At 51.2% G+C, this 27,820-nt stretch overlaps 1 protein-coding gene across 1 annotated transcript in view; it reads right to left on the bottom strand.

Moving 5' to 3' along the window:
• The window catches only part of ANKRD17 (ankyrin repeat domain 17), an 85,416-nt gene that overhangs the window by 2,452 nt on the left and 55,144 nt on the right, over positions 1-27,820 (bottom strand). The window contains 19 exon segments of the mRNA XM_029073757.2: positions 1,001-1,249; positions 3,517-3,714; positions 5,463-5,919; positions 5,921-6,243; positions 6,246-6,314; positions 6,317-6,545; positions 6,547-7,045; positions 9,019-9,168; positions 9,867-10,022; positions 12,572-13,013; positions 14,040-14,211; positions 15,442-15,558; positions 15,816-15,911; positions 19,632-19,794; positions 22,116-22,291; positions 22,474-22,687; positions 24,128-24,270; positions 25,808-25,953; positions 26,109-26,220. Coding sequence (XP_028929590.1) covers positions 1,001-1,249; positions 3,517-3,714; positions 5,463-5,919; positions 5,921-6,243; positions 6,246-6,314; positions 6,317-6,545; positions 6,547-7,045; positions 9,019-9,168; positions 9,867-10,022; positions 12,572-13,013; positions 14,040-14,211; positions 15,442-15,558; positions 15,816-15,911; positions 19,632-19,794; positions 22,116-22,291; positions 22,474-22,687; positions 24,128-24,270; positions 25,808-25,953; positions 26,109-26,220 — 4,111 coding nt within the window.

A 27,820-nucleotide genomic window follows, 5' to 3' on the forward strand; every position in this document is an offset into this window, starting at 1 on the left:
AGTGTGCAAATTACATCGGCAAGCGCAGAACCCCACAGTTGCTATTTTCAGTATAGGACCTCGATAGTTTGCACTCTGATATAGAGGTAAATCATCATCAACATTCTTAATTGGGCACTCAACTCTACCGGGTACTCGGGTGGGGGAACATTCAGAAGAGAGACAAGACACTGGTCCTGCCCTCGAGGAGCTAAAAGTCTAATGGCAGACACACCAAACCTGATGAAAGCATTAGAATTCAAAAGCCGGATTATACATAAAAAGCAAATGGAAAAACAAGGGTCTTAAGAGGAGAGTGACGTCAGAGCCGACAGAGGCCCTTCCTTCACTTGAGGGTGACGTGACTCCGGAAATGAATCTTATTTATGGAGCACTTACTGTATGCCGAGCGCGATACTAAGCGCTTGGTACAATATGCCAGAGGTGGTAGACACGTGCCCTGTCCACCGTGATCTACAAGGGGCCACAGACATTCACATAAATACAGAAATTATGGAAATGGACTTGAGTGTTGTGGGGGCGGTGAATAAAGGGAGCACCTCAGGGCGACGCACAAGGGAGTGGGGGAAGAGGAAGAGAGGTGAGAAATAAATCGAGTTCTGGGGATTATTAAGGATCAAGAACGGTTGGAAGCTACTGGGGGGAGGACCCATGAAGGACAAGGATGTATGGCTGTAAAAAATTGGTCCCCAGAGTGATTGGATTGAGGTGAGAAGTTTAGATAAAAAATTAAAGCGATCCCTAAAATTAAGTGTCAGTGACAACAGGAAACAGTCAGATTCTCTTAGTCTGATGTCCAAAAGTGCTCCCGGAAAAAGTGTGGGACAACCTGGAATGTGGACGGACGGTGTGGGACGGGGGAGAACTAGGGCTGGGAATCGGAAGTCCTGCTGTGAAGAAACCGAACGGGGAGGGGAACGGTGCCGAGGCGGCAACTCTCCCCGGAAACCGTCGCCCCGGTTGTGGTGAAATGTCTGCTCTAGAAGAGAGCCACACAGACCTTGATTGCCACCTATTCCTTCAAAGGACCAGATGCCGCTGTGTCCCACTGGCGTGGCCAGGTTACTCCCAATGACCGATGGCGTTGAAGTTCCAGTTTGGCGGATTCGTGCGGAGCGCTCTGTCCCAATGGGAACGGGAACTTTTCTGTCCTGAGACACGCTGCTGGGTTTCTCTGACCCCAGCGACACTGCTGACTGGGCAGGAGACTGTGCTCTAACTCCGGAGGAAACTGATTGAGCGGGAGAATCTGAATACGGACAGAGAAAAATGACTCGTCGACATACGTGATTTTTGCATCTGTTACTGTAGAGCGAGTTGCAGCAGAGAGCGTAATACCTGTAAGGCGCATCTGATCAAGGCTCCCTGGGATAAACAGGGAAGAAAACTCAGATAACTAATTCTCCCATTTAAGATCACCAAACCCAATTCTGTTCCCTTCCCGGGGCTCTGTTGTGCCAAGCCAATGTGGTTTGGATACTCGGCTTTCCACTATAAAAGCCACACAACTAAACCCACAAATTATTAGAAAATGGCAGAAAAACAATACACCTTGTAAAGAGGAAGGTCTGGAAATCAATCGATGGTGTTTGTTGAGCACTAGGTACAGAGCACTGTAATAAGCACTCGAGAAGTGCAACAAAACAGAAATAACAAACATGTTCCCTGCCCATAGCAAGCTTTTTCAAGGAAACGCTATCTATAATCAACAGTTACTCTAAAAGACGGTTTCTCTTGGGGTCCCAAACAGCTAGAGAATGTTTCCTAGCTGTACCCAAGACAGGTCGTAAAATGAAACCTCTAACGTAATAATCTTGGTGATGGATCTCAAGGTTAAGAACGGCAACAAACATAATTTAGTAACTCTATGGAGAATAACCATGATCAGTATCCTCTATTTAAGGAAAGCAAAACGGGAGGGTAAGGAAACCCTGAAGCAGTTTACGTTTTTCAAGTGAATAAAGACAACGAAACGTGTCCAGATAACTGAACTGGAAATCAGAATCGGCACATATCTCTAATTTTTTTTTTAAAACATGACATTTGTTAACCTTTTACTAGGTGTCAATCACTGATCCAAGCAATGGGGTAGATGGGAATGTCTCTGCTGATTCCACTGTATTTTACTCATCTGTAAAATGGGGATGAAGACTGGGAGCCCCTATATGGGGATTAGCTTGCATCTACCCCGGCGCTTAGTACAGCGCCCGGCACATAGTTAAGTGCTTAACAAATACTATTTAGAAAACAAAACCAAATGCAGGCAGTTTGGCCTTTACCCCCCTCAGGCTCCCACTTTGTTTTCTCCATCTTTGAGACTACTTATTTCCTGCTCTACGCTGCAGGATGTTTTCGGTCCGAACACTTCACAGAGCTAAAATCATCCTCACGGGAAAGCCAGTCGTTCCTGAACGGACCCAATTCCTCCTCGGCGTGAGGAACACACCCCTAGTTTGCTGGTCCCACGCCACAGCTAAGAAAGCTGAAACACTCTTGACACCATCAACACCGACTGTTAACCTCTGGGCGGTAGCAAGCCGGAATTAATCCAGGAAAGAAATGATCACGGTCTCTTTTACGTCTTCTCACCTTTGCCCTGAAAACCGAAACAGGGCAAAGGGATCCTCTATACTTGGTGGGTTAGACGCAAGAGCAGTTTATCGGGGCGCTTGCTGCTTTTTTTTTTTTTTTTTAACTTCCCACTTTCACCATTCTTCAAAACGTTTGGCTAAATGTTCCTATTTTAAAAGTTGGTATATAACATGAGGACTACGTTGCTTCTATACAGAAAGAGACTCTCACTTTGCATCCAACTGTGCTGAGAAAATCTTCTCTGCATATTAAAAGTGACTACACTAAGACCTGTCCCAAGCTGAGCTCTAAGCTGTAAGGTCCTTATGGGCAGGGAATGCGTCTGTTAGGTTATTATTATATTGCACTCTCCCAAACGCTTAGCAGAGTGCTCTGCACAGAGTAAGCGCTCAATAAATACGACTGAATGAACGATCCTGAAAGGCCGCAGATGAGAAGGTTCCACTTGCCCAAGAGCGATGCCTGTTGCTTATCATTTCACTATTCTGAGAGCTTAAATCCACCCTTTTCGTGCCCTACCGAAAGAGCTAGAGAGATGAACGTCTTCCTAGACGGGACCGACCAGAGCGACACTAACAAAACGGACACGTGAGCGAAAAAAAATCACTTTTGGAGTCTAAATGTTTCAGAAATGGTCTGCCCCGGAACTCCCGGATGGGTTAATATTTTAAGCGAGTCTTTTGAAAAATTATAGCCCTTCAGACTGGTCTATCGGATCTTCAACATTTTTAGTGTTGCCACTAGGATTGAATAACTTGAAAAGTACTTCTGCGCGAGGAAACCCTAAGGCTGACCAAATTTAACCTACGGGTGACATCGCCTTCTGAATTTTTAAAAGCCACGACCGCGGTGGCTCGCGTAGACTAGCACTCTGTCAGACTCCGGTGATCGGAGCTGACACCCCGAGGACGACAGGACACTCACCGTTGGACGCTGATGAACACGGAGTCAACAAACTAAGTGGGGAAAAATGTTGTCTATTGAAGTTAGCAGCTGCGGGGGCTCCTCCGAGGGGTGCTCCAGGGGCGTACATGGGCCCTCCCGAAAGGTTGGAGGCGAAGTTACCCAAATGCGTAGAAGACGGTGGTACAGGAGCATAAGGTGAGTCCATACTGACTAGACCTGTAGGACAGGGAAGGGGAAAGTCAGAGCCACCTCCCGCGTACGCGACCCTCAAGGGAAGGCGAACCGAAGTCGGGAATCGTTCCGAAGGGAATAAGCTACCCCTGTTTTCAATCGTCTGCTGCATTAGCGAAATCTCTCCGTAGTCACTTCATCCCACCCTCCCCGACGTACAGAGTTATTTAAGTAGGAAGAGGAAAACGACAATAGCAAAGCTATTCTATGGTCACTCTTCTCAACGGATCCCGTGGCCCACGAGGCTCGGACGGCGGCTTACGGAGAGCCGTGAATCACACCGAATTGCTGGAAAGAGAGCCGCAAGTAAGTGACATTAAGCCGGAATTAAGCAGATCAGTCAAGCAGACAGAAATGCGGGGCGGGAGGTCGCGTGGGGGAAGAGACAGAGCGGCATGAAATTAGAGACCTTGAAAAATTGAGGTTAGAAACATTCGAAATGCTGGAACAGTGATACGATCGTAACAATTTTTCACGCCAGAAACTTCAAACTACTGTGAAATGTGAGCTAGATACATTTCCTTGGGATTTTTGCTTCTCACTTTGAAGAGTTTTTGCTTTGCCAACCCCTCTTCCTGTTTGACTGAGTGGTTAAGTCATTCAGTAATTTCAGCCTCAAGCATGGACAACCCTAGGACGCCACCTTTTCACACCTCCTTTCCTCTCCACACCCCCCGAGGCAGCAGCTTCTCTCCCAGGGTGAACAGAGCCCGGGCCTGAGAGTCAGAGGACCTGGGTTCTAATCCAGGCTCCACCACCTGTCTCCTGTGTGACCTTGGGCAAGTCACTTCACCTCTCTGCGCCTCAGGTCCCTCATCTGTAAAATGGGGATTAAGACTGTGAGCCCCATGTGGGACAGGGACGGCGTCCAACCTGATTACCTTGCAACTACTCCAGCGCTTAGAACGGTGCTCGGCACACAGTTTAGCGCTTAAATACCACAATTATTATTATCCCAAGCAGGTTCACCCTGGACAGGTAGCTCACCGGGGAGGGGGGAATCCCCTCCCAGGCCCCGTTCCGGCCCCACGCTCAAAATGAAAAAGCTGGCACCCCAGGGGCCTCGATCCATCACCTGAGGCTTCATAAGCTATAAAGGGCCTTTACTCGGTCCCGTAAAACTACCCGCCACCAAAAACCCAAAACGGCTCAAGCTTTAGAAAGACTCCGCCGAGATCCCCCAACACTGCAGGAGGGGGATGACCGTTCTGGTCCAAGACGACTGGTGGATAGGGGGAAGGTGTTGCGGTCGAAAGCCACCTTTTCAAGTGGCTCCATTTTACTTGCTCCACATACTAGAGAGCGACGCCCAAAGCCCCGCTCGACGCCCCGCGTGGCCTCCGGCTACTGGGACACGCATCCCATATCCGCGCAACACATCACCCGCCGAAGAACCCTATTTTGTGAGAAGCGAAACGACCGCGGCAAAAACTTCAGTATCGCCGCCACAAGCGCTTGGGTACTGCATTAGAAAAGGAGCCGTGGCTCACCACATCCTCAACACTCGGACCCGTATCGCTTCTGGGTAAGAACGCACCGTCGGTTTCCTTCGGAGAGGCACGCCCGGCGGGAAAAACGCGCCCGAGGGACGCGAGAAGGAACGGCCCCAGGTGACCGAGAGCGTTCGGCGAGGAAAGGAAACCCATCAGAGAGAGGAACGGGCTGTCGAAGGGCGTGCCCGCCCGAAAGGAAACCCGGCGGGGGGCCCCCCGGCGCGCCGAAACGCGACCCACCTGAGGGAACTGGCGCCGGCCTCTGCAACGGAGGCCTGAAACCCGGAGCTTTGGATGTATCCGACTGGTGTAAGGGCTCTGAATTTGGCAGAAACGAAGACTTCCCTGATAGCATGGACTCGGGCGTCGACTGAGATGAGACCACCGACCCTCCCCAGAAGCCGTGGGTGGCGTTGGGGCCGTTCTCGAACAGGGTGCTGAAGGGCCCGAACGGCAGAGGGGCGCTGAAGTTGGGGGCCATCGACTTGCCGGCCGGGTGGGCCGGGTTCTGAGAAGCACTTTGGGTACTTAAGGTCGAAGGGAGCTGGACGGAAGAGGGGACGCTGTGGGGCCTCTTCACGTGGTTGACGTTGAGGACCGCCACGGAGGGATTCTGCCCCGCGGCGGGAGGCGGGTGCGTCGGAGCCGGGCCGTGGGCGGGCGGTCTCATGACGGGGGGTTCCATCTTGGGGGGGGGGCTGGGGAGGCCCCGCCTGGGCCTGAGGCGGGGGGTAGGCGGCGGGGGCGGGAGGAGGCGCCGCCGCCGGGGCGGAGGCGGGGGCCGCCGGCGGGGGCGCAGTCATTCTCGCCTCGAGGGGCGGTACCTGAGAGGGCGGCGGAGGCGGCCGCGGCTCTTGCGAGGCCGGCCCGGGGGGCTGCGGGTGGGCGGGATGCCCCGGCGGACCCCCGAGGGGGCCGGCGCCGGGCGGGCCGCCCCCTTCCGGCTCGGGGGGCGGCGGGGGCGGCGGCGCCCCTCTGTGGGGGGAGGCGGCGGCGGAGTCGGAGGGGCTGCTCCGCGACATCCCCCCGGCTGGGCGGGCGGGGACGGGGAGGACGGGGAGGAGGCGGGGTAGTGTTCTTTGGCCGCGGGCGGGGGTAGGCGGCGGCGGCCGGGGCGGGCCCGTGGCCGGCGGCCGCGGAGGTCTTCGCCGCCGTGACGAACAGCTGCCTCCGCACGGACGGGGAGCCGGGGCCGCCGGCGGCCGGCGCCGAGACCGCCGGGGCGGCGGCCGGCGCGGGGCCGGCCGGCGCCGGGCCGGCCGCGTTGGCCTGAGGGCCGCCGCCGCCGCCGTTCTGGGCGCCGTGGCGGGGCACCGGGGGGGGGCTTGGGCGAGTTGGTGGCCCTGGCGGGGCTCAGGGGCCTGACGGGGAAAGGACCCCAGGTGGACTGGGCCGGGGGGAACGTCCCCCCGAAGTGGGTCATGGGCAACCGCGGCGGACGGATCTGCTGGAAAGTCTGGGCGGCGAGCAGGGCGTGGGCCAGCTGCGGGGGCGGGTAGGCCAGGGGGAGAGAGACCGGAAAGCCGGGCCGCACGTTGTTCACGGGGTTCTTCGCGGTCTTGTGGGAGGGCGCCGAGGAGATGGCCGGCACGGGGAGGGCCGTGGCCGTCGGGGGGGTCGAGGACAGAGCGACGCTGGGCATTTTGATGCCCAGAAGCGAACTGTTAGCAGCGGTGGCGGGAGGCGCCGACGACCCGACTTTGGAGTTGGTCGAGGTGCTTTTCAAACGGTTCTTTGGGATGAGCTCGTCGATCTCTTTGTCCGGATCCTTGATCAGAGCATTGATCAGCTGGGTGGCTTGTCTGGTCGATTCCGTGCCGCCCCTTATCGCCAACGGGGAACAAAAATCCGTCACGTGAGCCGAAGGGCCACCGAACCCACGGGTCACGACTCGTACGCGGCGACCTGAGCTTCGGCTTCAAGTGCGGCCCCTCCCCCCCCCCCCCCCCCCCCCCCCCCCCCCCCGCCGCCCGGCACTCTGAACTCTGGCCTCCGTCTGACCGGGGACGCCCTGGCCCTATTCTCCCTGATTTCCGTCGGGATCACGGGCGGGGACGGCACCTCGCCGACTGTATCGCATCGCGCTCTCCCGATCGAGTGGCACGGCCTAGAGGGCAGGGCACGGGACTGAGAGTCAGAACCGTTTGCGTTCTAATCCCGGCCGTGCCACCCGCCTGCCGGGTGACCTTGGGCGAGTCACTTCCCTTCCCCGGGCCTCAGGTACCTCACCTGTAAAATGGGGATTAAGCCTGTGAGCCCCACGTGCGACGGGGACTCTGTCCAACCCGACTGTCTTAACGATGATGACGATGATATTTGTTAAGCGCTTACTGTGTGCCAAGCACCGTTCTAAGCGCTGGAGTAGGTACAGGGTTATCAGGTTGTCCCACGTGGGGCTAAAAGTCTTAATCCCCATTTTACGGATGAGGTAACTGAGGCCCAGAGAAGTGAAGCGACTTGCCCGAAGTCACACGGCTGATAAAAGGCGGAACCGGAATTAGAACTCCCAAGCCCGGGCTCTTTCCACTAAGCCACGCTGCTGTATTTTATCTACCCCGGCTCTGAGCAGTGTCAGCACATAGTAAGTGCTGACAACGAACCATATACCATAAGTTATCATTATGATGATGATGATGATGATGAAGTGGCGGAGCTGGGATTAGAACCCAGGTCCACTTAGGGCAAGCCACTCCACTTCTCTGTGTCTCGGTTCGCTCACCTGTAAAATGGGGAGAAAGACTGTGAGCCCCGTGAGGTTCATCGACTTGATGATCCCGAATCTACTCCAGCGCTAGGTCAGTGCCCGGCACGTACGTAAGCGCTTAACAGACAGCATTAAGGTAAACGCTTAATACAGTGCTCTGCCCAAAGTGCTCAAATATCATTATCTAGCAATTTCAGCGCTAGAACTTGAAACATAATAATAATGATAATGTTGGTATTTGTTAAGCGCTTACTATGTGCAGAGCACTGTTCTAAGCGCTGGGGTAGATACAGGGTAATCAGGTCGTCCCACGTGCGGCTCACAGTTAATCCCCATTTTACAGATGAGGGAACTGAGGCCCAGAGAAGTGAAGTGACTCGCCCACAGCCACACAGCTGACAAGTGGCAGAGCTGGGAGTCGAACTCACGACCTCTGACTCCGAAGCCCGGGCTCTTTCCACTGAGCCACGCCGCTTCCCGTGCAGCATGTCTTCTAAGCACTGTTTTCAGATCCCCCCGTCACTCTATCCCTATTGAGGACACAGGCTTTCCTAAAAAGCCTCCAAGGGCAAAAAGGACGAAAAAGTAAGCTCAGCGTTCGCCAACCTAGGAATAAGGGCAGGACAAAGTACAGTATTTTAAAACGGAAATAAAAATGGAAAAGTTCTCCAACATTCATACGTATCGCCGTGATGGGAAAACAAGCTGTCGCGGCTTCCCAGATGCTTGTCAACGGCAATACCGCTCTTGGGAAGCTACGGAAGTGCATGCCGTGTCCTCTCAAACTGCTCTCATTCTAGGTCTCACTATCACGTACTAGGGCAGCGTCAAGTTTCAAACAGATCCACCGAGTTCTTGCAAAGAAAAGACTCGGACCTAGGATTCCCTAGATCAAATACGACCTTCCCCTTCCAAAGAAAACATTTCCACGAACTTATTTTAAGCTAAATCAAGGTGGCTATAGGTGAAAGGAAAACCAGGGGGGTGGGGGGGAAGGGCCAATACAACCTAAAATCTGAACGTCACACCGCTAAACTGCAGCCCTGCAAAGCTGGAAGGAAGAAAGCCACCCAACGAGAGTGAGGTTTTTGCCTGATTGTTATTATTCGGTCTCCTGTCTTGTCCTTCTGCTTGTCGATATCTATATGCGCTCCAGTGAACTCCCGGATAGCGTTGATGTTGCATCCTCCTCTTCCAATGACTCTGGAAATAACCGTCGATGGAACTGACACTTTCTTTGACCTGCATAAAAAGTGGAAGAAGAAAGGGGGAAGCAAAAGGTGAACCATTCGTGAAGCGGTGGGGACAGACGGAAGGTTCAAATCCGAAAGGTTATAGTCGGTTCTGATCGGGGTCGGTCGAGGTTCGCCGACGCCCACCTTTCTCGAAGCCCGATGGCCCAAAGTGGGCAAGCTCAATCCTCCTGGCCGTGGGGGTTGGCCTCGCTAATAACGTTGGTATCTGTTAAGCGCTTATTATGGGCAGAGCACACGTGAGGCTCACAGTCCCCATTTTCCAGATGAGGTAACTGAGGCCCAGAGAAGTGAAGTGACTTGCCCACAGTCACCCAGCTGACAAGTGGCAGAGGTGGGATTTGAACCCATGATCTCTGACTCCCAAGCCCGGGCTCTTTCCACTGAGCCACGCTGCTACTCCGAGAAGCCCCAGCTCAGGAGGTCACAATCCCCACAGCTCCTCCAACGTTTTAGAGCCCACACTCGCATTCTTTCCTGATTTTGAAGAGTGGGCAAGGACCCATCTCCTTTCCATTACGGGTCAGCCCCTACACGCAGGGAATACCTTGTGCACCGTAACCACACAGATCTAGGAAAATCACCGGACACTTAATGGTACGGAAGATGGGGTCCGAAGGCGAGGTCGAATTTAGGTAATCCCCAATGCGACCGAAGCTCCCGGGAGCACAGAGGTTTGCCTTTTACCTTCTCACGACTTCTTTCCAACCTTCTTCCCTCTTCTGCCCACGTTTAGGACTGGCTACCGTCAGCTTGCCGTTGGGGGAGGAAAGTGGAGAAGGGCCAGATTTGGTGCAAGTCGATAGTGAATTCGTCGTCGCTTCCCCGATCACTTCTGTTAATCTTGAAGGAGGACAAAAAAAAAAAAAAAAAAAAAAGGAATCATTCAACCCACACTTTTTTAAAAGACCTCAATCATAGGACACCTGGGCCTTCCATCCCTCGTGTTGCAAAACAGGGACTGCGCCTTCTCCACCGTCCATTTAACAACCGGAACAGAGTGGGTGGCCGAGCCCAGCAGTGGCCCGAATCGTGAGGCCAGTGTCTGTCTCCGAGCTCCGCCAGTGACCCGCTGTCAAGTACTGGCGGGTCTCAACCCCTCAACTTCTGATCTGCTCATTCATTTAGTGTATTATTAATACAGGGTTCTCCTCAAAGCTTAAATATTATCAACGGCGGCAAAAGTACCTAAAAACAAGAAGTCATATCGCAAAATATGAATCGGTCCCCTTTCAACACGCACGCACGTACACACACATCCGCCTCCCCGTCCCGACACCGACCCACCGACGAAATACGTTCTCTGCCCCCACGAGGGATTAAATGATTTAAAAGAGAAGCAGCGTAGCTCGGCGGAAAGAGCCCGGGCTTGGGAATCAGAGGTCATGGGTTCGAATCCCGGCTCTGCCACCCGTCAGCCGTGCGACCGTGGGCGAGTCGCTTCACTTCTCTGGGCCTCAGTTCCCTCATCTGGAAAATGGGGATTAACCGTGAGCCTCACGTGGGACAACCTGATGACCCTGTGTCTCCCCCAGCGCTTAGAACAGTGCTCGGCACCTAGTAAGCGCTTAACAGATGCCAAATACCAACATTACTATGAAAGGCTGTGGCATATTTGTGAGTTTAGACCATCCACATTACCTTCCCAATGTTGCAAGGCATAAATCCTACCCAAATCCAGCTGTCACATGAGCAGGCACACACTCCCATTCCTTTCCTACCTCTCACCTCCACCCCCGGAAGTCGCGGGGCACCCCTCACACAGTCCGAAGCATATACCCACACCAGGGTCGCGGCAGAGGGAGACCGGAGTGACCTCGCCACAGAGCCCCACGTGCCAGTTTTGGCCAAGAACCGGGCAAGCCCAGACGGCTGGCATGGGCCTCGGGAGGAGGGCCGAATGATGGCTCTACGGCACCCGAGAGGAGAACTAGACGGGGACACCCCAAATGCGGCTTGGTGGAGCCAGAAGGACCTGGGTTCTAATCCCGGCTCTGCCGCCTGTCTGCTGTGCGGCCTTGGGCGAGTCGCTTCACTTCTCTGGGCCTCAATTCCCTCATCTGGAAAATGGGGATTAACCGTGAGCCTCACGTGGGACAACCTGATTACTCTGTGTCTCCCCCAGTGCTTAGAACCGTGCTGTGCACATAGTAAGCGCTTAACAAATACCAACATTATTATTATTATTATTACATCACTTCTCTGGGCCTCAGTTACCTCATCTGCATAATGGGAGTTGGGACAGTGAGGCTCCACGTGGGACAGGGACCGTGTCCACCCAATTTGCTCCAATCCACCCCGGCGCTGACTACAGGGCCTGGCGCATAGTAAGCGCTTAACAAATACCACAGTTACTATTATCGGTATTATTACATGCAGGTTCCAAGAGGGAAGAGGATCCAGGAATCTGCCTCTGCCCCATCTGGGGGCTGAGGGAGGAACATACTCAGATGAGGAAAGATCATCATCAATTTTTTGCCTGTTGTGAGGGAAGAGAGGGAAGGAGAACGGGTAATTTCCCACCACCGACCTCCCGCTCAAATGTTTCCTGGCTTCCCAGTGAGACTTGGCTACCTCTCCGATCTACACCCCAAAATCATCCCTATTTTCTATCGAAAGTTAACAAGTAGTAGGCCTCTTGAGGGGGGAAGGCCGGGGCAGCTCTCCAGCTGCTCCCAAAGGACATTAGGCGTATGGAATTTGTCTCTCCTGGACGTGGGAGACGGAATCCATAGAGGGATTCTACAAGGGTTTGGAGACGTTCCCGGGTGAGGGAATGGTGGGATCCTAGAGGGAACAGAACCAGGAAGCCGGGTGTCAAAAGTAAGCCATCTCCCTGACTCCTCCAAGCCTCTTTAGGGGCACCCCGGGAGACCCTGTGTCCTGCCACTTGAGGAGAGCACCGGGGAGTGAGATCACAGCTCCACCCAAGTGTCCTGGGGCAAATAATGATAACGATCGTACTTGTTAAGGGCATACTTTGCGCCAAGCACCGTTCTGAGCGCTGGGGCAGACACAGGGTAATCAGGCTGTCCCACGTGGGGCTCACAGTCTTCTTCCCCATTTTCCAGATGAGGTCACTGAGGCCCAGACTAGTGCAGTGACTTGCCCAAGGCCACGGGACGGGGCCAGGATTAGAACCCCCCCCGAGCTCCGACCGCTCCCAACCCCGGCCTCTCGCCACTAGGCCACGCCGCTCCTCGATGCCTTCATCTTCAGCCAAGAGGAACCAGGCCATCGCGGCCGCGTCGGGGATCTGCGGACCGGCCGAAATCCCGGACCGAGCTGAACGGGACGGGTTCCGGGGCCTCAGGAAGCGCGTGCCGCCGAGGCGAGACCGCGCTGGGACGCGACCGGGCGCGGCAGTCCCCGGACGGCCGACGGACACTAACTTGACGGAAGGCTTGGCCGAAGCGGGCTTCCTCTCCTCCTTGGGGAAGGTGACGAGCACGGCCGGCTGCTTCTTGGCGGGCTGCGGGCCGGCGGCGGGCGCGGGGCCGTCGCTCTTGCGGCTGCCGTTGCTGTTGCTGCTTTCGTCGCTGCAGCTGGAGATCCTCATGTTGTCGCTGTCGCCGCTCTCGCTGGTGCTGCTGCTCTTAGACTCCCCGTTGACCTTCTCGGGTTGGCCGTACGAGATGGGGAGCTGGTCCTCGAAGAGGATCTGGACGTTCTCCGGCCCGATTTTGTTTTTTCGGCTCTTCCTCTTGGAGCTGGCCGTGGTGATGGTGGTGTTCCGTTTGCCGTGGGAGCCGGCCAAGGTGGTCCAGGTGGCGGAGATGCCTATGGTGGTGGTGGTGGTGGCGCTGGGGGGTTCCGTCGGGGCTTCCGGCTCATCTGTTAAGCCCCCCCAAAGACAAGGAATATAATGAAACGCACAGCGAGCCTTCCCTCACGACCGAGACCAGGGATGGGTCCGATCTGATCTGTATCCACCTCAGCGGTTAGAGTGCTTAGCGGAAGGAGCCCGGGCTCGGGAGTCAAGAGGTCACGGGTTCTAAATCCCGGCTCCGCCACTTGCCTGCTGCGAGACCTCGGGCAAGTCTCTGTGCCTCGGTTCCCTCATCTGTAAAAATGGGGATTAAGACTGTGAGCCCCACGCGGGACAACCTGGTCACCTCGTATCTACCCCAGCGCTTAGAACAGTGCTTGGCACATAGTAAGCGCTTAACAAATACCATTATTATTATTGGTCTGCTATGTGCTGCTTTGGAATGGGACTATTAACGCACACCATTCCTGGTGCTTCCTCACCTCCTACCTGGGACATAGAGTGTAACTAAATTTGAGAACTGAGAGCAGCTACGCATCAGACTCGAATACGCTTTTAAAATCAAAGCTAAAGATGTGATGCTCCAATGCTCCAAGAGGGGAGAATCTGGAAAAATCACCTAATTCAAGGAATTACAATGGGTGCTTTTCCTGTGGGTTTACATACCCCCATCCACTTTTCAGATTTACTCTACTGGAGGCCTGTTAATGAAATGTACATCGCCTCGATTCTATTTAGTTGCCATTGTTTTTACGAGATGTTCTTCCCCTTGACTCTATTTATTGCCATTGTTCTGGTCTGCCCGTCTCCCCCGATTAGACCGTAAGTCCGTCAAAGGGCGGGGACCGTCTCTATCTGTTGCCGACGTGTTCATTCCAAGCGCTTAGTACAGTGCTCCGCACGTAGTAAGCGCCCAATAAATAAAATACTATTGAGTGATGGGAAAATGGCGACTGATACTATAGAACTGAAAGGTTTGACAGGATGTTTAGTGAAAAACAGGCAGAGGGAAATCCACAATTTAGAGTTTTGAAGGAAATGGTTGCCACATAAAACCTTAAATCGATAAAAGTTCAAAAAAGTAGGCTGACCTTCAACTTTTAGCTTCTCCTTCTCCTGAGCAGCTTGTAGTTCAAAATTCTCTTTATTCTTTGCTTCAATTTCTTCAAGTTTCCTCCTCTGCTCTTCCTTTTTCTTTCTTCTCTTCTCCTTCCTTTTCTCTCTTTTAGCAGCCAGAGCCAGTCTCCTGCTCTCTTCCCTTAACTAGTGATTCCAGGAGACAAAGGAAACACACTTGACTAGACGCGTACTGGCCAGCAAACCACAAATCGAGACTTTTAACTTCAGGAAAATTCTTTTTAATAAACCTTTCAGGGAGCCACCTGTGGCACTAAAACAAAGGGTTACTCTTCTACAACTGTCTTTTTCGGTGAAGCCCCCCCCCCGGTAGCTGTGGGTTTCCTTTCTGACTCTCCGTGGCTCTGCTTCCTAGCGCTCCCTCCAAGCAGGCTCACACTGGGCGTGCGTGTGGGCGTGCGGGTGGATGAGGTGAGAAGTTTGCAGCCCCTCTCCAGGCCTGACAAGTTCAGACTGTGATAAATGCTGCTCTGCGGGAGAGGTCCCGAAAAACCCTTTCGAAGGAGCTGAACCGGACGGTCCCCACCTTTAGCCCTTCAGAGGTCAGGTTAATGTGTGTGGGGGACAGAATCCCAGACGTAAAGGCCGGAAGGGCCCGAGGGTTAACTCTCCAGTCCATCTTCGGGCAGGAACACGGGCAAAATTCCGAGTAGAGGGGTGAAACAATTAATAAAAAGCAATCCTTCTTGCCTCTAAGAGACTCAGGAGCAAGCAGGAATGTAGTGTTGAATTTTACTGACCACCCAAACAGTACATGAGAAGCAGCGCTTAGTGGATAGACCAAGGGCCTGGGAGTCCCGGCCAGCTACGTATCGGCTGCGTGACCTTGGATCAGTCACTTCACTTTTCTGTGCCTCAGTTACCTCATCTGTAGAACGGGGATGAAGAGTGTGAGCACCATGTGGGACAAGGACTCTGTCCAACCTGATCGACTTTTATCTACCCCAGCGCTTAGAACAGTACCTGGAACTTAATAAGCGTTGAACAAGTACCATCATTATTAACGCGATGATGATGCTCGTTATTATTATTACCACCAAGTGGAGTTAGACCAACCAAGAAAGGAACTGTAGACTTCACGGTCAACCGCTGTAGACCCGAATCTAACTCCTCTAGTCGACCACCGAGGTAGTTGGGGCTGCCCCGGGACTTGGGGGTCGGAGTTGGACGCTGGGCTCGCCCACTGGCTACAACACTCAGTTCCCTTTACTGACCCTATTTCCAGGGCGCTCGGAACCCCCTAACTCACCCTCTACTGTCCACGTCAAATCTGGACAGGTTGACGACTAGCTCCACAAATAAAAAAAGTTCAATTAGGTCAGCAAAGGCATTTTTACACTGAGGGAAGAGTTTTACCTTCTCCAAATCTAACTCTTCTAGTAGAATGCTTGCATTTTTATTTGCTTCAGCAGCCTGTCTATCTTTGGCTTGTACTATTGATTCCATACAAAGATGGCACTTCTTTAGCATCTCCTAAAATGACAAAATACACGGATTTTTAGTTTTCAAAATACTCCAAGTCTTCTAACAGCTTACGGTAGCAATACCGTCATTCATATCTGCAAGAAATACATGGCAATCGACACCAAGCAGCCCAGCACGGTGGAGAGGAGGAACGGGAAGCAGATGACTTGCGCATTACATCTGAACAAATATATGCTTTTAAAAATAACGAGGATCTAGAACACCCCCACCCCCACTGCTCCGGATACTTTCGTAAAGTGACTTACCTTGTCAGTGATGGTTGCTATGTATCTCATACATTCTGAATCCGATGGGAACTGATTGACTTCTTTCACTAAATAACGCACCACTTTCACGTGACCCTGAAAAATAAGAGACGACATCGGCTCAGAGATCCGGACGTCCAACGAAACGGAAAAATGCCCCGAGACAGGGTCGTCGGACCGGTTAGGTGGCTTTTCTCAGTGGAACGGTCACCCTTCCTGTGGCATATCGATCCGACACTACGCGTCGCGTATAAACCAGGTGTATGCTCCGATGAACAAGTATAAACTGTCACTCTGATAAATGCTGAGGAAATGATTTGGGATTTGTGGCCCGGAACGGCGGAGGGTCAATCGATAGTAGCAATGTTTCCTTACGAAGCCTATGTCAGATTCGCCAAATCATTTATACTAATTGTGTCAATTTAACACGATAAGTGCTAATGCCTCCGGGTCACCACGGCCCATTGGAGCCGGGCCAAATGACCTCAGGACCTCCTCCGGATCGACAATCTAGGAAGGATTGATGCACGATTCTTAATTTTTATTAATCGTTATTACGCTGTATTTCTTCTCATAACAAGCACCTAGGTGGTCTTCCAAATAATGATCTGATGAAATCTCTGCTCAGGATTTATCTTAATGCACGACATTAAGAAAAAACACATACCAAGGAAAGTCTATGTGATCTTGTCTTGTAATAATAAAAATAATAATAGTATTTGTTAAGCGCTTACTAAGCACCAAGCGCTGTAGGTAATGAGGTTGTCCCACGTGGGGCTCACAGTCTTGTACCAACCCCCAATCCTCCCTCTCCCCCCAGCTCTCAAGGAAGATTCCTGAAAGCATGTTTTTGTTCTCTCCAACGAAAGCTTTCTTACCTACGACATCATGCTCAGCACAAGAAGGTTAGGGGCCTAATATCAACTGTCTGTACAGGTTTCTTCATGTGATTTTAGTAGTTGCAGATTCTGCATTTGCACTTAAAAGGCTAATGCCAGAGAAGCAGTGTGCCACAGTGGGTGGACCACGGACCTGGGAGTCAGAAGGACCCGAGTTCTAAACCCCCATGTTCACATCTGCTGTGTGATCAGGGGCAATTCACTTAACCTCTCTCTGCCTCAGTTACCTCATCTGTAAAATGGGGATTAAGACTGTGAGCCCCATGTGGGGAATTTATTCATTCATTCTTTCATTCATTCATTCAATCGTATTTATCGAGTGCTTACTGTGTGCAGAGGATTGTACTGAGCACTTGGAAAGTACAATTCGGCAATGAGTAGAAACAATCCCTGCCCATAATGGACTCACAGTCTAGAAGGACATGGATGGTGTCCAACCTGATTAGGTTGTACAACCTCAGTTTTCCATACAGTGCCTGGCACATAGTGAGCGCCTAAAATGTACCATTAAAAAACCCCGCTTGAATTACAAATAGGATTTAAAAAAAATAAAAATAAAAAAGGAGGGGGAGGGGTAGAAGACCCAAACTCCGGACCCCACCGTGTACATAAAAAAGTTATCCCTAAGGTTGTTTGATATCGACAGCACTAGGCACTGGGTTTTTTTGGTTTTTGTTTTATGCACCTCCTTGTTTCCCTTTCCTCATGCAGCTTTAGCTCAAAAACATCCTCGCCTTTCTCGAGAGCAATATGCCACCCTGGCTTATCGTCGGGAACGGACTCCCAGCTATTCCACAGCATTGTCTGAGGCTTTGGTTCACTGTGTCTTTTAAACAGGTCCTCTGCCCTCCACGCTTTAGGTTCCCCAATTTCAGGGGGTTTTACCTCCCCACCGGAACACGATTAAACCGCTCCATAATGGTAGATGCCGGGTTTTTATCCGCCTCACATGGTGGGGGACCCTCTCCTTGAAGGGTCTTCCAAAACAGTAGTAAACCTCGTTCTCCTATAAAGCGAGGCACTGGGATCTGAATTCTCACTTTGCTTTATATTTACTCGGCACCCATTTGAGGCTAAGCACGTGGCAGGTACAAAACTCCAGAAATCAAATGCGCCTTACAAGGTCACTACCGGGAGGGACAGAGATTAAAAAGGTTTACACAAAGACAGTAGTCATGAGGAATCAAAAGTACAGCTGAACGTATTTTACTCTGGTTACGAGGAGGCGCCGTCCACGAGTAAAACGCTCCGTGTCCCAACTCTGAGCCCTTACACTGCTGGAGCAGAACTGCTTTCCTGGAAATGTCCGGAGTTATGCTGGCACTTGCCTGGCCAAAAATACGTGGCAAAAAAGGATTTCTAAAGGCATGGAATACTAACGTTTCCAGAGAGAATCATCAGTGGGAGGGAGAAAATGAATGGAAAAAAAAAAAAACAACCAAAACCCAGCCACTGAATCAAAGTTAAATCGGGAATTCGGAGATTCAGAGGCTAGCCTAAAGCAGCTGCCAGATGGCAGTGACCGAGACGGAATGCCAAAGTGGGGTAGAACTAAGACCACATCACCACCCTGGTGTCACGGCTCAACTCAACGGAGCCAGAATTGGTCAGAAAATGGGATTGGGAACGGGAGGGTATTGGAAGCGATGGAGCCCTTTGGCCCTCAACTGTCCATTCCGCTGCAAGTTCTGTGGAAAAACCTGCACCACTGCCACAGCTGCTTTGGGCAATGGGGGAGAAAGCCCATCTGAGCCTCGGGATTCGGAAACAATAAATCCGATCGATCGATCCAGAACTTCCCTAGCGTTCATCTCCTGTACAGCTCTTTGCCTATCACGCGTCAAAGTGGGTACTGGACCTACGAATGAAGTACGCTTCACATGCGGCAAAGAGGTCTTATCATTATACGACCAAGAAAGCAAAATCTCTTATCGACTGCCTGCTGTACTCCACTGGCAAATTCACCTACGGAAATGTGCGACTTTTCCCTCAACACCAGTCATCACAACTGGACTTCTTTCCCATTTGTACATTCCAATTTACAAGCGATTTCAAAGGAATGCTTCTGAAAACAGCTCACTACCCGACACCCTGGGAAGCGAGCGCTCAATACGGTGCTCTGCACATAGTAAGCGCTCAATAAATACTACTGAATGAATGTTTCTCGATCGTTTCTCTTCTCTTTTGCCACGATGAAAGAGTAAGGAGTGTGGAGACGGTTTTGGCACCTTCCTCCATCAGGTTGGGGTACTGCAGACTGGGGGACGGATACCGGGGGAGGACGACATCCTCAAGCAAGCACTAAGACCCCACAGTTAAGCTCCTAGGTGATTTGTGTTCTTGATAATGACAATGAATATCCTGTATGATGACTAATTCTAAATAGATTTCCTAATCAGCCGTATATTTAAACCTCCCTCCCCCCGCCACACACACACACACTCGATATTAATGTGCCCCAATTTTGATGAGATTCTGTTGCCCAACTGTATAGTCCAAGCGCTCAGTACAGGCTCTGCACACAGGAGGCACTCACTAAATACAACTGAATGAACGAATGAGATACCACCACCCCTTCTCTAACCAAAATCTTTCTGGGAAAGGCAATGAGTGGCTTCTTTTCAGTCGGTAGCACTCATTTACAGACCAACTGGGGAAAATGTGATTCTTGTAGGTCACTCAGAAGACGACAGTCAAAACAGAAGTTTTACGAATACAAAAAACAAACAAAAAGAGTCGGGGGGGGGGGGGGGGGGGTGTTAAAGAGGGAAAATTCAGCAGGCTCTTTACTCTAACCTCAAAGAATAAAAGCGATAACAAATAACTGGTCAGAACAACTTATCTTTATAGTAAGCCCGAGCAAACAGGGCAAGGGGGGGGAAAAAACCCCAAGAGCGAAAGGAGGAGGCCAGGCTACCTTTCTAAAAGCCGCCATAAGGGGTGTTATCTTCCGGTTATCTGCGGCGTCCACGTCTGCGCCCGCCTGGACCAGCAGCTGTACCACATCTAGGTGCCCCCCGTTCGCCGCAAGCCAAAGCGGGGTGTTGCCTTTCTTGTTCCGGACGTCGATGTGGGCTCCCCTGGAAATGGGACGGGGAGGGGAAGGAAAATAGAAATCAATCCATCTGTGGTATTTATTCAGCCCTTGCTGCATACAGAGTACTGTACTAGGCACCTGGGAGAGTACGACAGAGTTGGTTACCATGATCCCTGCCCTCCGGGGCCTTATGCTGTACAATCAATTACATATAGGAGAAGCAGCGGATAGGGTAGGGTGGTGGATAGGATATCACCATCAGTAACAATTAATGGTGCAATAATAATAATGATCGTACTCGTTAAGCGCTGGGGTATTTAACAACTGTGGTATTTGTTAAGCGCTATATTCCAATCACTGTACTAAGCACTACGTGGTAATCAGGTTTGACCAGTCCCTGTCCCACACTTTTTGTACTGTGTGCAGAGCACTGTACTAAGCCCTTGGGAGACTGTTGGCTTGTTGTGGCCAGGGAACGCGTCTATTATATCGTTCTATCCAAACCACTCAGTACAGTGCTCTGCACACAGCAAGTGCTCGATAAATACAACCGACCGACAGAGTAAAAGGCAACAGAGACGGCTGACGTGTTCCTTGCCCATAAGGAACATAAGGAATTTAGAGGGGGCTTATAGTCTAAAGGGACTCACGCACAGAAGAAAAACCTGAATTTTTTAAAAAATTGTTCCCTTTGGTACATTTAAAACCCACAAGTTGCCATTATTTTTGTTGGTTTGTTTGCAACATCAGCACTTTGTTGAAAAATGGGGACAAGCCTACATGACTGAATTGTTTCAGGTCTCAAAGCTTGCGCCCGGAGATGAAGTGAGACCTATTTATTATCACATAGTAGATAGACACTGGTCACATTTGAACTCGGAGGAGGAGCTCTGGACAGGAGTAAAGGTAGTAAGACTGTAAACTCTTTGGAGGCAGAGAAATTGTCTACCTCATCTGTTGTACTGTACTCTCCCAGGAGCTCAGGACAGTATTCAGCACCCAAAGCGCTCAATAAATAGGATTGACTGGTTAATGGTATTTGTTCAGTGCTCACTATGAACCAAGACTGGGGTAGAAAATACAATTACATCACAGTTCCTCTCCCACTTAACAGTACAACAGAATCAGTAGACATAATCCCTGCACTTAAGGAGCTTCAAGTCTGGGGGAGAAAAAAACGCTAAAACAAGTTAGACAGGGGCAGTGGAGGAAGCATGTGAGACACGTACGTACGTGTAACAGATTTGAATACTTAAATCACTTAAAGTGACTTCAAGGTCCCAAGGTCACACAGCAGACAAGTGGCGGAGCTGGAATTAGAACCCACGTCCTTTGACTCCCGAGCCCGTGTTCTTGCCTCTAGGCTACGCTGCTCCCCGCTACAAAAAGTCTTCTAGTACCGCCGAGGAAAAAGAAAGCCTGAGGAATTTGGCTAGGCTAGATTACGAGACCACGGCTAGACATAAGGAAAACACTGTTCGTCCGCACCCACGATTTTACGACGCATGGCTGAGGTCCTCCCTTAACTGGTGATACTTCTGAACGGTGCCCGAAGGCTTCGGCTGCCAGCTTATTGCCGGGTCCCGGATCTCTCGCGCTGGCTAACGGCATGGAAAGGAGGCTGGATTCTCCCCGGGTGCCCGGCCACAAATCACCGCTCCTACGGCTGCCCCTGGGCAGAAGGTGACCGCGAGGTCCGCCTGCTCGGCGGGGTGGACTTCGCTGGGCGCTCCAGCAGCTGTTCTTAGTTGATCTGAGGCTTAAGTGCCACAGGTCTGCTGACCGGGAAAGCAGAAAGCCCCGAACTAAGATGCCCACAACCGGCTCCAAAGTGGCAACCAAGTTGGGAAGCAGCGTGGCTCAGTGGCAAGAGCCCGGGCTTCGGAGTCAGATGTCATGGGTTCGACTCCCGGCTCTGCCACTTGTCAGCTGCGGGACTGTGGGCAAGTCACTTCACTTCTCTGTGTGCCTCAGTTACCTCATCTGTAAAATGGGGATTTAACTGTGAGCCTCACGTGGGACAACCTGATGACCCTGTATCTCCCCCAGCGCTTAGAACAGTGCTCTGCACATAGTAAGCGCTTAACAAATACCAACATTATTATTATTACTTCATTCCCCTGGCACGGAGTAAAGGAGAGCAGGATGGTAGTCGTGAGTGGCCGGAGGGGGAGAGGAAGGAGAGGAAGGGAATGACTCCGCCAGCAGCTGTCTCCTCGGGGGTCACCACAAAAAGCTGTGGCAGCCACGGCTCCTCTCGTCTTCACCCTCGGTAGCCTAACGGTGTTTCCGGCCCTCAGGAGGAAGAGGGGGCACATCTGTAAGCCGCCGTCTTGGAGCAAACGGTACCTTCGACCGGCTTACCTGCTGATGAGCAGCTCACAGAATTTGTAGTGGCCCTTATCGGCTGCAATGGTTAGGGCCGTGTCTCTGGAGGAGGGCACCGGAGGAGCATTTACATCGGCGCCTTTGTCCAGAAGAACCCGGCCAACTTCGGCGTACCCTCCGGAAGCAGCTTCCATCAATGGTGTGAGGCCAGTCTGGGGGAATTGGAGAGTTAAAATTCAAAACCTTCCAGACCAAAACAAATAAAGCTACACACCTAACGCCCCCTGGGATGGGTCAAGAATTGCAAACAGGAAAAAGACGATGCAGTTGCCACCTGGGCACCGAATGGGGATCCGCTATATTTAGCCGCACGGAAGTTCCTCGTCGTCCTCACCTTAGCTCTGTGTTCCACGTTAGCTTTTCTGTCAAGGAGTAGACTGACCACTTCAGTTCTTCCTTGAAAGCAGGCCAAGGTAAGGGCAGTGTTGCGATTGGTCTCTATCTGAGCATTGATGTCAGACCCCATGTCCAATAATAACTTAACAGCAGCTGTGTGCCCATTCATGGCTGCCAACATTAAAGGAGAAATGCCCAGTTTGCTACCAGTTCTGAAAGGGGGGGGAAAAAAAAATCAAACGATTATGCACACCAAATATGAAAAGGCGACAGAATAAATCTATCGAGCCCTAAGGTAGTCTCCTGTTTGGAAGCCCCGAAGGCACTACAAAAATTCCTTCGAAAGCTGCAGGGGGGACATCAACTTCTGTCTGCCCCATCTGTTACCACCTTTTTTTTTTTGTTAAGCGCTTACCACGTGGTGGGCACTGCGTTAAGCGCTGGGGTAGATACAAGCAAATCTGGTTGGACCCAGTTCGTGTCCCACACGGGGCTCACGGGCTTTATCCCCGTTTTACAGACGAGGTAACTAAGACGACAGAGAAGTTAACTGACTTGCCCAGCAGAGAAGCGTTGGACGGCATTAGAAGCCGGCCCTGCCGATAATACGCTGGATCCAATAGGCCACGCTGCTTCTCGCTTTTCCACCCACTGAGGCTCACATGAATGCCATTTCCATTCCCTGAACAACATCCCCCTCCGCCCTCGCTATCGGGCCCATCCGTAAGGAGTAGGCCCGTGCCTGCTTTAAACAGATGATCGTTCCCCAGTGCTACCTGATCTGCTCCTCCTTCACATTCCTCCCTAGGGCCTGTTGAAGAACCGGTACAGGGAGAGTAAGGAGAGCTACACCCATGGGAGAATCTCCAGAAACTGGGCCCTAACACATCGCCCGCCACCACACTGTGGGGCTAGGCCTCAGTCGTTGTTTTTTTTGAGGGCCAGAGAAAGGGCATCCCACTGCACTACATGTGCAAAGGCTCGTTGTGCGCAGGGAATGTGTCTATTATATTGTACGGCACTCAGTATAGTGCTCTGCCCACAGTAAGCACTCAATAGAGAGACTGACTGACTTCTGTGTGCACAGGAGATGTGGAAGAAGAGGAGTCAGGCACAAGGGGAGGAATCCCTCTTCCCATCTCAGACCTACACCAGCCTAGGATCCACAAAACGCAAGACCCCTGCCCGCAAGGTCCCGATTTTCAGTACCAGCCCAAGTCCTCCCCGGCTCGACACCCACGGGCAGACCGGCTCTCCTGGCCACCGTATTTTTCTTTTTTGAAAAAGAGCGGGAGAACGCCATCGTCTTTTCAAAAGAGGCCATCAACGATACTTACTGAGCAGAGCACTGTTCTAAGGACTTAGGGGAGATCGACAGAAATAAAAGGCAAGATTCTTGCTTGCGAGGGGCTTACAACTGTACGGGAAGCTAGGTGGCTCAGCAGATATTCAACTGAAGGGCTTTAAACCGAGGGCCTAAACGAGGGTGAAGCCAATAGAATCAGAGGTAATCTTCAGACCCCTCAAATTATCGCCCTTATTCAAAACTAGAGACCGGCGCCCACCGCTTCTAAATATCAAATGAAAATCGGGGGCTTTGCCAAGTAGAAACTGCTGATGAGCAAAGAGAAGAGAGTGAAATCACCACTTGCCTGGAATTAATCTCTGCACCGGCATTGAGTAGTATTTTGATGATGTTCACATAACCACCTGAAGCAGCTAGACTTAAAGGTGTGTAATCAGAAACATTTCTGTGTTCTTTATTTGCTCCTCGGGTTAACAGTAGCTCCACCACCTGGGAAGTTACAGGAGAGAGAATGACTGATTTTACAATGAACTGCCGGTGATATTCAGAGGCGTACCTCCTCACCAACAACCTCAAATATCACTACTGTGAAAATGAGCAAGGCAGGGTCCCTCTACCTTTCCGACTGAAGGGCCTCCAAGAGAAAGGCGCTCTGCAGAAGGTGGCTAGACTGGCAGTGTCAATCGGAAGACAACAGCCTTGTCCCATATCCCCTCCAGAAATCCATCAGTACAGGTTTCCCCCACCCCCAAGTTATGCTGTTTTTTTTATCTAGCACTAAAAGGGGCCAGCAACAGAGGCCAATCCCAATTAGGTTTGGAGAAAAAAACCCAAGCTTTGTGTACGAGAATATGCTATAGTGATATCCCTTAGCTAATTCCTTCCTGGCAGGAAAAATTAAGACACTCGGGATCCCCCCTGATATTTTACCGTAGCCCTACCTGCTGCGTTAAGCAATGGGAAGAGGCTCATTCCCACCTGAAGCTTTTATCGACCTCTAGATTTGTGGCGGGATTACAGAGGTTCGTACAACCTGGTTCGAAACCTCGTGTGGGCTAGAAGTCTGGTCCCTGCCTATGCCTCTCCAAGGATGGCACCTGCCAGCGTTAGTCTGCCTCGTGCACCGCAGTCAAAGTTGCCCCGAGGGCAACCCTGCAAGACCCACAGAAGCCTTCTTTCAGCCACCGCTGGTTGGGCGCCAGCGGGAACGTCTGCCTGAAATGGAGGCCGGCTCGATGGGCGATCATTTTGTGCTGGCGAGAGCAGGCCGCGAGGGCCCAGTTCCCAAGGGATCGTGGGCTAACCGAAGGCCTCGGAGCGCTCGCTCTGGTTTTAACGAGCTCCGTCGGGACGTGAGCCCTCGGCTAGCAAATACTCATTACTCGATACCGACTCTTTCCCACGAGAATTAACGTATTTCTACTCTAACCGTGTCTTCTGGCCTCCTCTGCATAACTTCGGGATTCCTCTAGGCAGGCAGCGAGGAATGCTCAGGGAAGTAGAGAGTGACAAGTGTGGGGCATAGAGAGGTGACGGAGGGATGTGAGATTTGCGCGGGGGGTGGGAGGACATTTCATACCCTCTTCTCCTTCCATCTCTCTCCTCCTCCATCACGTGCCCCACCCCTAATCCACCTCCTTTTTCACCTAGGCCCCCCATAGACCAGTTCTTGGGCTTTTCCTGTGCCATGGCCGCAGTGAGGGCTCTGGCTTCCACACCAACTGTCCCCTTGCCCAAGGATCCCCAACCCAAGCCGGACTGGGTTACACTAACTGAGCCACAGCAAGACTGAAGGAGTCAGTGCCCTCCATTTCATTACATTCGGGATTCTTAATTGGCAGCTTAAGGCAAAACCTTCAGGAATTCTCTCAAGAGAAAAGTATAATTCCATGGTCAGCACTTCAGAAAGGTTGAATTTTGAGGCTGCCTGAGAATTCTCGGTGACGGAGACTTTCAAGCTCAAACCCATTATCTTCAAGGTCTAAAAAGTTACATAAAGCACAAGAGTCCAGAATCAGGAACTTGCCTCTTGTCTTCCCCCAGAACAAGCCAGAGATAATGGCGTATCCTTCGTTCTCTCTGATTGGGCTTCAATGTCTGCCCCGTTATCCAGCAGGATTTCCACAACGCCAACGTGACCGGCAGTAGCAGCTAAGATAAGTGGAGTAAAACCTGGGAAAAAAAACCAAGGGGGGGGGGGGGGGGGGGGCATCAGTACATTTTAAGCAGTGCCACAAAACATGTCCCGTATATGAAACGGCCTGAGACTGTCAGGGTTTCTCTTCAGCAAAGAAGGATGTTTAATTTTTAAAATTTTTAAATCCCACCTTTCTTGTCTCTATGCTCAATACTAGCTCCTCTCTCTAGAAGTGTTTGTACCAGTTCTTCATGGCCACCAGCACAGGCAAGGGTCAGTGCTGTGTCATGATTGCTCTCAGTCTGCGAAAACAAAAATGTAAAAACATGCCTTTCATGAAATTCACAAGGTTTCCACCCCAGTAATAAAACACATTCTTAACATCCCCAATGACATTGGTTAAAAAGAAAACACCACCCCAAAAACCTTGTACAAAAGAAGAAATTCTTCCCCACAAAGGGATAGTCTTTAGCCAGTTACGTTTTTTGTATCAGAAGGGTTAAAGTCAAAATAATTTTTGTCTGATAGTACGATTATTTTAAAAAAAAACACCTCGTACATAAACGTGAGAGAGCTCACATTTGCTATGTTTTATAGGGAGCGAGGGAGAGAGGGGAAAATGCACACTCGGCTAGACAAGTGGTGGATCTTCTGACTTCCAGGCCCGGTGTCCCACTATTCTCCCACCCTCTTCAGCATCGCCCTTGCACTTGAATTTCCAACCTTTATTCACCCACCACCCCAGGATTTAAACATGGAAATCCTATCATAGTACCCCCTCCACCCCTGCAGTCCACGGTCCTGAGGAGTTGTGCTGGACTCCAGGATCTGAGCACTTACATTCTCAACAAGGATGAATTTGTGGATGATCCATCCACTAACAGGTCATTCAATGGGAAAATCAGGGGACTAGAGGTTAAATTGACACGGTCTGTCCCCTGGGCCCTAGAATTGTTGTCATGGAGTGTAAACAGTTTCTCCGGAAAGCCAGCTGCAACAACCTGTTTTCAAATTTTAGGTTGGATGGTCCAGTGATCAGACCCAATAAGGGTATGATTAATGTTCTACGGGAAGAGAGCTGGGATTTGCCCCCAAACTACTCATAGGTGCCAATTTTTCATTTTGAGAGTGGTGGCAAATAGGGGAAGGAATTTTAAGGGGAGATGGGAACCGGGAGGAAACATACTCCAAAGAGCTAACAAATTAGAAATGACCAACTAGTGTTGGGGCTAGATTTCGGTAAAGCCAAGAAAAACCAGGGACTAATATATTAGAGTGATTCCCTCCCCTATCGTTTTTATGTTTTTCCAAGTCAGGAACAAGTCTCGTCCGCTCCATGAGGGACTTGGATCATGTTTAATTCCCACCTGTGTATTTTCTCCCAGCACTTAGTAGAGCACTCTGCACACGGTAAAGGACTTTAAGTATTAATTACTTGACTAAACATTTTTCTTTAGTATTACCCAGGGATGTTGCTACAACTCTTTCAAGTGATTTTGGGAATGATTTTAAGTCAAGCTAAATGATTTTACTGATAGGGTAATGAGCCATTGTTCCAGTTCCACAATACACTCAGGACGAAAAAGGGTGGGGAGGGATGTGGGGGGGACACTTGGATTTGTGTTTTAAGGAGAATATCTTTTCAAACCGAAATTCAATCCTTATTAGAAATAGTGTGGCTTAATGGATAGAGCGTGGGTCTGGGAATCAGAAGAGCCTGGTTCTAATCCCAGCTCTGCCACTCGTCCGCTGCGTGGATTTGAGCCGCTCCCTTAACTTCTCCGGCCTTCAATTTCCTCATCTATAAAATGGGGATTAAGACTGTGAGCCCCATGTGGGGGAGGGACTGCATCCAAACTGATCAGCTTGTATCCAATCAGTAGTTAGTACAGTGCCCGGCAT

Source organism: Ornithorhynchus anatinus, chromosome 10 (genome assembly GCF_004115215.2).
Source record: "Ornithorhynchus anatinus isolate Pmale09 chromosome 10, mOrnAna1.pri.v4, whole genome shotgun sequence".
Taxonomy (NCBI): domain Eukaryota; kingdom Metazoa; phylum Chordata; class Mammalia; order Monotremata; family Ornithorhynchidae; genus Ornithorhynchus; species Ornithorhynchus anatinus.